The 9,457-nt window shown below is 46.3% G+C and overlaps 1 protein-coding gene across 2 annotated transcripts in view; it reads right to left on the bottom strand.

Annotated features, from left to right (window-relative positions):
* kdm2bb (lysine (K)-specific demethylase 2Bb) overlaps window positions 1-9,457 on the bottom strand; it is a 24,941-nt gene that overhangs the window by 12,549 nt on the left and 2,935 nt on the right. For both annotated transcript variants that reach the window (XM_017038880.2, XM_008326321.3), the window contains exons 5-12: window positions 9,378-9,457; window positions 9,166-9,272; window positions 7,095-7,188; window positions 6,864-7,017; window positions 6,581-6,696; window positions 5,875-6,001; window positions 4,704-5,083; window positions 4,540-4,626 (exon numbers count right to left, since the gene is read on the bottom strand). The exon at window positions 9,378-9,457 is cut by the window's right edge and continues 96 nt beyond it. In XM_017038880.2, coding sequence (XP_016894369.1) covers window positions 4,540-4,626; window positions 4,704-5,083; window positions 5,875-6,001; window positions 6,581-6,696; window positions 6,864-7,017; window positions 7,095-7,188; window positions 9,166-9,272; window positions 9,378-9,457 — 1,145 coding nt within the window. The remainder of the gene's footprint in view (window positions 1-4,539; window positions 4,627-4,703; window positions 5,084-5,874; window positions 6,002-6,580; window positions 6,697-6,863; window positions 7,018-7,094; window positions 7,189-9,165; window positions 9,273-9,377) is intronic.

Genomic DNA, 9,457 nt, shown 5'->3' with positions numbered 1-9,457 from the left:
ACACAGACCCATGGTACCACACAGACCCATGGTTCTACACAGACCCATGGTCCGCCCTCACTTTACATCTGTGGCTCTTTTGTAATGAAGATCAGAAGAGTACTAGTGACCAACTAGTACCTCTGTACTAGTTGGTCACTAGTACAGAGGTACTGGTTGGTAAAAAAGAACACAAACACTAAATTTGACTTATCGTAAGGTCCGCATGAAACCCGGGCAAAGAGCCGCATGTGGCCCCCGAGCCGCGGGTTGGCCATGTCTGAACTGGTAATATATAATATAGTAAAATAAATCAATTCCTACACATCGACACCCCCTGGAGACGGAGCGTACACATCGCAGGAATAACAACACAAAACGTATTTAAATCTCACTCCTCCTCCAAAAAAAAAAAAAAAACGCAAACAATTCACTCGGTCAAAATCACCAGGTTCACCAGTTCCTGGAGGATGAGTTTCCTGTGAAGAAGCTGACGCTGCAAAAGTGAAAAACTGACAACTCCATTACGGGGTGAGAAGAGTTGGACTGGAATTTAAATGTTTGAATTAAAAAGGTGATGCTGTGAAACTCAAACTCCTCAGGAACCTTAGATTGACCCTGATGAAAATATAGTTTTGGCTGCAGTACCACTACCGACCAACAGGAGCTGGTCCTAAAAAGTCAGAAATACAACCAGAAGTCAATGGAAGTTTTTCCCTTTTTGATGATTCATCTGTAATGATTTTTTTTTATATAAATATATATTAGCGCCGACAAGGCCTAGCGACATTTTCTGTGAATTAAAGTCAATTATTCACAAAATTACTTTTTAAATCGTTGACCATTTGTTCTGTATAAAAATAAAAAAATGTGTCAAATTGATGACAATCACTTTACAAAACCCTAAAACACCAACGTTCTTCAATGTTTTCCCAACTCCGGGACCGGGACTCCGTGGTTGTTTATATTGTTCATTTATATTGTGTATATATTTACAGTCAGAGAAACTGAAGCATCAGAAACAACAGGACCGTGACGCGAGGTCTCTGTGTCCTGTATCTGGACCTCAGACCTCAGTTTGAGACAGTTAGTCTCCTGGTTACTCCTGGTTACACTTGTGGTTCCGCACTGATAGTTTAAATTTGGTTTGTGTATCGGCAAGAATCTGGCGATACGATACGTATCACGATACAGAGTAAACGATACAATATATTGCGATACTATAGGCACGACGATATATTGAGGTTTTTTTTTAAGCAATTGAATCATATATATAGAAATATATATATAATGTCATAACTAGAGGTCGAGGTTTTTTTTAATATATAGAGATATATATATAATGTCATAACTAGAGGTGTGTATTGGCAAGAATCTGGCGATACGATACTTATCACGATACGGGTCAACAGTACGATATATTGCGATACTATTGGCACGGCGATATATACGACAGGAATATTGGTGTTGGGGCAACACCAATATTCCTGGTGTTGCCCCAACCAACACCAGGAATATTGGACTGGGAATTGGTGAGAATAAAAATCAACAACTGATCAATGATTGAGGAGATATTGATACGGGATCAGGAATATATCTGTATATATTAGTACTTTATATTAATATATGGATATTTCCTCACAGCCCTGGTGTAAATACAGGTGGACAGAAGCCAAGAGCCAATCAGATCACAGATGAGGCCAACCGTTGACATCTGTGAGAAGTCAACCACTGGTCACTCACTGGTCACTCACTGGTCACTCACTGGTCACTCACTGGTCACTCACTGGTCACTCTCTGTCTGTGAGCCTAGACCAGTGTAAAGGGGTGTGGCCTCCAGGTAACAACACAAACATCTCAACTCCACATTATCTGCTGTGTGAGCAGCTCCAGTCCAGAACACCTCCTCCTCCCTCCTCCCTCCTCCTCCCCCTCCTCCTTCTCCTCCTCCCTCCTCTTCCTCCTCCCTCCTCCTGACAGTCTGACAGAATCACAGTACTTTACTTTGTTGAGTTTTACTACACCTCACGTAGTAAAAACACTCAACAAATATTTTCTTCTAGAATCTAGGAATTTTATTATGAAAATCCCACATCCTGTGCTCCTCTCCTACAACCAAGAACAGCCCCCTCCCAAACCCCCCACCCCCGGGGAGGTGGGTGAGGGGGGGGGCTCTGAAGTGTATGAACACAACACAACCTGGATGGACTAAAATACAAACACACACACACACAGAGAGAGAGAACAAAAATGCCCCAGAAAAAAACCAAGCCAAACAAATCCAGCAGCAGTAACAGTAACAGCAGCAGCAGTAACAGCAGCAGCAGTAACAGTAACAGCAGCAGTAACAGCGCTCCTGAGGAGGACAGACTCCACTCCTCTCCAGGTAGAGCTGCGTCTCCCCGCTGCCCTGTGATGCTGCTGCTGCTGCTGCTGCTGCTGCTGCTGCTGCATGCATTCCTCCGGTGGCCTCACTACGCCTGCAGGGTTTGGTTGGATGGTTGATTGGTTGGTTGGTTGGATGTGCTAACCTGCTCAGCGTCTGAGTCGTAGTCCTCATCATCAGCGCTCAGCGACATGGCCATGATTGGCTTTTTCTCACACGGCGTCCAGCTCACGGCAAAACCGACATGGCTGCAGTCTCCTCCTCCTCCTCCTCCTCCTCCTCCTCCTCCTCCTCCTGCTCCTCCTCCTGCTCCTCGTTCTCCTACTCCAGCTATCTGCCGTCTGGCCTACAGCTCTCCCCGCTGCTCCACAGCTCCACAATACCACAAGCAGATGCGAGGAACACAGACGAGCTCGGCTCATCAACATGGAGCGAAAGGAGGAGGGGCGCGGGCCGGCACTGGGCCAATGGGAGGCTGCAGTGCATTAGAACATGTACAGGGGGCGTCTGCGCTCATCCACTGAGCAACGGAGGACGCGACAACACCGCCGTCATATTCATGAGGAGGATGGGGGGGTGAGGGAAACAGGATCTGCTCAGCCAATGGCAGCAGTCGGCATCTCATTACAAAAGGCAACACACAGAGAGGCAACAAGAGGCAACTAGAGGCAACAAGAGGCAACACGAGGCAACAAGAGGCAACAAGAGGCAACAAGAGGCAACAAGAGGCCCCCGGACCAGCAGGTGGTCTTTGAGGGGACGGAGGGTCTGATCCCGGGGGTCAGTGACACCTATAGAAATCACCACCACGCGTCCACGTCCAGACGCCCCGCCCCTCCTGTTGAATCTTCACTTCCTCTCACTTCACTCATGTAGAGTCTCCACGATCTGTCAGCCAGTCAGTCAGTCAGTCAGTCAGATAGACAGTCAGTCAGTCAGTCAGTCAGTCAGTCAGACAGACAGACAGACAGTCAGTCAGTCAGTCAGACAGTCAGTCAGTCAGACAGTCAGTCAGTCAGTCAGTCAGTCAATCAGACAGACAGACAGACAGACAGTCAGTCAGTCAGTCAGTCAACTGGAGGATGTCTGTTTATGAGTGGCTGGTCCGAATTCTCTTCCTCTCTCTCTCTCTCCCTCTCTCTCTGTCTCTGTAATTCATTCATAAACTAACTAACAGCTACAGCTAACAGCTACAGCTAACAGCTAACAGCTAGCAGCTACAGCTAACAGCTAACAGCTACAGCTACAGCTACAGCTACAGCTAACAGCTAACAGCTAACAGCGTTCTAGGGATGTCCGATATAAACTTTTTGCAGATATGCCGATATTCTCCGAACACTTAATATCTCTATTACGGACGGTAACGACCATAACCACTAACTAATGGTACAAGACAACCAACCAACCAGCCAACCAATCAGTCAACCAACCAACCAGCCAATCAGTCAACCAACCAACCAGCCAATCAGTCAACCAACCAACCATCAGTCAACCAACCAGCCAACCAACCAACCACCCAGCCAGTCAACCAACCAACCAACCAATCAGTCAACCAACCAGCCAATCAGTCAACCAACCAACCAACCAATCAGTCAACCAACCAACAAATCAGTCAACCAACCAACGATTGGTGCAACTGCCATGAAATACCACTACCAACCAGTCAGTCAGCCAACAGATGGCAAACCAACGTGACAAGAACAGACGACGACGACCAATATACACCACAATCAACAACAACGGAATCAGATACAGCACACCATGAGGTGTGGCAAGGTACTGCGAGGGGCAGACAAACAAGGTGATCACAATATCATCCAAAACCAGCAGCTAAGTACCAGTTATCTACCAGTTAGCTATCCATCAATTCATCCATCCATCCATCCATCTGTCCATCCGTCCATCCATCCATCCATCTGTCCATCCATCCATCTGTCCATCCGTCCATCCATCCATCCATCTGTCCATCCATCCATCTGTCCATCCGTCCATCCATCAATCCATCCATCTGTCCATCCGTCCATCCATCAATCCATCCATCCATCCATCTGTCCATCCATCCGTCCATCCATCCATCCATCCATCCATCCATCCGTCCTTGGTACTGTTTTAACACTGAATGTTCCTCCTGATAGAACTTTCCTCATCTACATTTGCAGTGAAATATTTCTTACTTTTAGAGTTTTCTTTGGCCAAAAAACCACAGGGACTCCAGTGATGGCCATCCTGGGGTCGTCGTCAGCGTGTTCCTTCAAGAACACCTGGAGAACAGCACAGAGTTTGACGTTTGGGGTTTTATTCTGATCTAATCTAATCTAGATGACGGCGTGTACTTTACCTTCATGTGCTCCAGCAGGGATTGCGGGTTCTCGATTCCCAGGGGGACACATTTCTTGTTCTCGGGGAGGGACTCCAGCTTGTCCACCAGCGTCCTCAGTCCCCGCAGCTCAAACTGTGTCAGATGAGTCCACCTGTTGTGAGACTCCGAGGTCGGGGAGTCACAGGGGGATTTGAGGGACTGCAGCGGAGTGGAGCCGGGATTACAGCTGTCCTCAGAGTCCAGGTGCTGTTGGTCGGGGGAACAGGGACTGTCCTGGGAGAGACGCTCCGGTCGGTCACGGTGGTCTTCTCTCGCCTGAGTCTCACACGAGTCCTCGTTCACGTCATGGCTCCTCGAATCGGAGAAAGGACTGACTGTGTTGACCTTGGTCTCGTAGTCTGACGGGGAAGAGATCAGAGATTTGGACAATTAGGACCTGACTTTGTAGAAGAACTGAAGGACCAGGACCAGGACCAGGACCAGGACCAGGACCAGGACCAGGACCAGGACCAGGTTCTTTGATCACAGTGGTACTTACAGTGATTGACACGTGATGTTCTCATGTTTGATCGTCAGGTGCTCTGTGTGATCATGTGTTCATAGTTAGCTCTTACTCTGGAGACTGTCGTTGTTTTTGTCTCTATCTGCTGATCTGCCTTTTTTTCCTTTTATTTACCTCTAATCTCATCTGATTCCTGCGTATTTTTGTCAAAATGTGCCTTTTTTTCCTTTGATTTTGCTTTCAGGTTCACAGAGTCTGACTCTGGTCTGACAGTTGGACCTGTTGTGGTTTCTCAACATGTGGTTCGTGGTCATCGTCGTCACATTCGGCTGCAGTGAGTTTTGTTGTTTTGTTACTTCTGACCTGAGCTCAAGTCACCAACATTCCTGCGATTTATCCTTTAATCTTTTAATGTTTGGCTTTGGTCTTTTATATTCCATTCTATAACTGTGGGAAATATTTTGAATTATTCAAATGTTGGTTCGTTTGGATTTCCTTCAGTCGAGAAACTCACAAACGGATGAAGAAAATTAGGTTGAACCCTGCGTTTAAAATGTATTTTACGACGGCGACGCTGTTACTGGTCCGTAGATACCAGCTGACCGGTCCTTGGCCGGGCACCGCTGCTATAGCTACACCTGCTGTACGTTATATACATTGATTATTAACGTGACAGTGTTCACTGACCAGTGGCTACAAACTCTTTTCTGAAGTCCAGCGACAGGTAGGATCGTCTGGTGAGGCAGTGAAGGTACCGCTCCAGGACGTACCAACACATGTCGTAGTAGAACGGGAAGCGGAACTTGGAGTGAACCTGGAAACAGAAACCGAGACGTTTGATACTGAACTGAAACACGACGTGTAGAATCCTGGAGGCTTGAACCAATCACACGGCAGCGCAGGAGCCAGGTCCTGACGACACACTCTAACACTACAGCTACTCTAATTCTTAAGTCATTAATTGAAGGATTTTAATTACTGGAAAAACAATTGAAAATAAATTAAAATTATAATCTAGTCATGGACCACACGTGAGGGTTTTGTGGACCAAAAGTGGTCCCCGGGCCACGGGTTTGAGTGACCAGTCCATTACAATCGTTCACACTCACATTCACACCTATGGTCAATTAAGAGTGAACCATAAATTCATCCTGTATGTTTTCGGACCAGGGTCAAACTGATGACCTTCTTGATGTAAGGCAAGAGCATTAACCACACCTCCACAGTGCGTCCATTCATTTATCACAAAGATGAAGCTCTTTTTTTTTTCTTCTTTTAGCTGTTACTAACAACAAGGTATATAAATATATAAATATATTTTTAGCCTCCATGTCTGGCCGTCTGCCCGTGTCTGCGCTGCAGGTGGCGCTGCCGCAACAATGTCAGTCCCTACCTTCGTCCTGTTCTCTATCTCATAAATGGTGAGCTGCATGGGGATGTTGAAGCTGTGCAGAATGTTGCCTCCAAACACCAGCGTGTCCACGGGGGTGTAGACGGCGTGGATCCAGCCTTGATCGCCAAACGAAAACACGGAGAGAAGAGAATTTTTCAAGGATTTCTGCAAAGTCACAGAGCTGTGAAAAACGCTGCGTCATCGTCTGACGGAGCTCAGTCAGCAGATCGTGTCAGGTCGCCTGCACCACCTGGTCCCGTTCACACCCGGTGCACCAACGTACCAGATGGGATGAAGAAGGTGTAGCCCTGCTGCAGCTCCACTCGCTGACACCCGTCGGCTCGGTCGCCCAGGAAGATGTCGCTCTGCTTTCCAGACAGGACCCAGTCCTCGTACAGGGCCAGGTTATGGATGGTGGGCGGGACCAGCCAGAACACCTGTGTGAAGACGACGCTGAACACTGACGGCCATGTGACGGGAGAAGAACGTAGTGACGACCCGGAGTCAACCTCACCTTCTGACCCTTGAACACGTGGTACCAGACTGACGTTCCTCCAAAGTCGATGTGGAAGTCGGTGTAGCAGCCCTTCACGCTCATCAGGCAGTACCTGGGAGAGGAAGTCCAACAAGAAGGGACGTCCGATATTAACTTTAACTCGCCAATATGACGATATTGTCCTTAATTAATTTTCAATTCCAAAATCAACCAATACCGATATAGGCCTGGTAATATTTATTTATTTATCTCTATAAACCACTGTATGAGTTTCTGGCACCAGCATTCAGCTGATGATTAAAATAGATTCATTAAATGAGCTGCAATGCTGCCATCTAGTGGCTAACACTTTTATACACAGCCGTTTTTCCCCAAAACTATTTTCAGGGCTCACATCATTTGGCGAAACCCAGGCATTGTGTTATCAGGTTTTCATTAGCGGAGGAAAAACCTGATAACGATTCTTACAGATATTGCATAATTATGCTAATATCGGGCCGAAAATATCGGTCGGCTGAAATAATCGGACATCCCTACCAACAAGTAATTCATTTACAACAACCTTCTTTGTACCAAGGATCGGTCAGCCGATCTTAGATCTCTGTCAGTATCAGAGTCTGAATGACCTTTGACCTGTTGTTCTGAAACATTGACAGATTATCTTTGAATGAAAACAGTAAAGGGATATTCTGAATTATTCTGGAATGAAGTAAATTAGTAAAACTGAAGTACATCTTTTCACTGTGACCTGGTACCAAATGACCTACGGACCGGCACCGGTCCCCAGACCGGGGGTTGGGCACCCCTGGTTTTACGTACAGGTAGACAGTTAGAGTCAACAGAATCCACCAGTCAGCATCCAGAACAGCAGCTACAGTAATAACAACAGCCCGACCAATGAAAACGCAGCAGTCAGCTCAGCAGTGTGTGTTTGTTTATTTATTTATTTATTTTTACGAAACATTAGCTGCCATTAAAAACATCTCTGGGAATCACTGCGAGGAGAAAATTGTTCTCAGCAGGATAGCACATTAATTTGGGAGTAGTTAGCGCAGTGAGACATTAATGAGCTGCTAATGTAGACACACAGAAACGTGTTCAACCAAGACTGAGATGTCGTGGAAATAAACGGTTTAATACCAAAAACACCCAATCATGACACTCTGTAGTCATTTTCCCGCTCCTCTTCAGATTTCTTTTTTAGCTGTCATTTACTGCTAATCTCAGATTTCTTTTTTTAGCTGTCATTTACTGCTAATCTTTGACCGTTTTGCTGTGTTTCTTGCTAATATTAAGCTTTCAACTAATCAACTAATATTTCAAGCTATCAACCTTTTGATGTCGTTAAGCCTTTTTAATTAACTTTTTCACATTTTGGTTACTTTAAGAACTCATTGGTTCATTTGTATTTACCTAAACTCAAATTTGCCTATCACTATGCTAATCTCGGGCTAGCTTAGCAAATGTGTTATTTAGCCTTTGTAGCTATTTTTAGGTTAATTCCTGCCGTGGATTCAGTTGAAATCTGTTTATTTGGAGACACGTCAGTGCAGCGGTGCTTTTATCGACTCGGGATCGTTACATTTAGGGAGAGAAACTGCAGTTGCAGTTGCATTTGTTCACGTCTGTGCGACGACAGAAGAATGTTGGGTCAAACACAGAAGCATAACTGCTTTGAACACAGAGCTGTTCTGATGCTGACGGCTGATTGGTCCACGGACGTCTGTGCAAGCAGACCCCAATGCAGCAGTTAAAGACCGTCCTCCACTGAAACGCTGCTGCCTAGCAACAATGTGGAACAATGTGGAGCACTCGTAAAGGGGGGGTGGGAGGGCTGGGGGGGCTGGGGGGAGAGGGAGGGAGGAGAGAGAGAGGGAGGGAGGGAGGAAGGGGGGGGTGAGGCAGGTAGAATACAGCAGCAGTGATGGAGGAGAAGGTGTGGGTGAGAGAGCGATTTGTATTTACCCGCGGGGTCGCTCCATTTTCTTTCAACGCTTTTTCTTCACATGTTGTCGTACAGTACACGCAGTACACGCAGTACACGCAGCAGGAGAATAAAAATACAAGATACTACTCTGTCAATGCGTACCTCTGTACTTTGGGGTACTTCATCTCCGAGATGACATTGGTCGTTTCTGTTTGGCTTTGTTTCAGATCCGGGGGCCACATGTTGTCCACCCAGTCCACCTGGTCCACCTGGAACAGCAGTCGGAAAGAAACGCAAAAAACAGTTCAACTCAAGCCACTGTATTTATCTAATCTGGTTTGATTTCTGTCTTGTTTTGGTTTTTTTTTTTGTACCACTGTTGGTCGAAAGATGAGGTTCTCCAGTTTGGTGTGACTGAATTCCAGGCTGATGACGTTGAAGAGTTTGTCCCGCT

The sequence above is a fragment of the Cynoglossus semilaevis genome, chromosome 14, assembly GCF_000523025.1.
Source record: "Cynoglossus semilaevis isolate Cse_v1.0 chromosome 14, Cse_v1.0, whole genome shotgun sequence".
NCBI classification, from domain to species: domain Eukaryota; kingdom Metazoa; phylum Chordata; class Actinopteri; order Pleuronectiformes; family Cynoglossidae; genus Cynoglossus; species Cynoglossus semilaevis.
The sequence above is the reverse complement of the archived record's forward strand: the minus strand, read 5'-3'. Positions and strand labels throughout refer to the sequence as shown.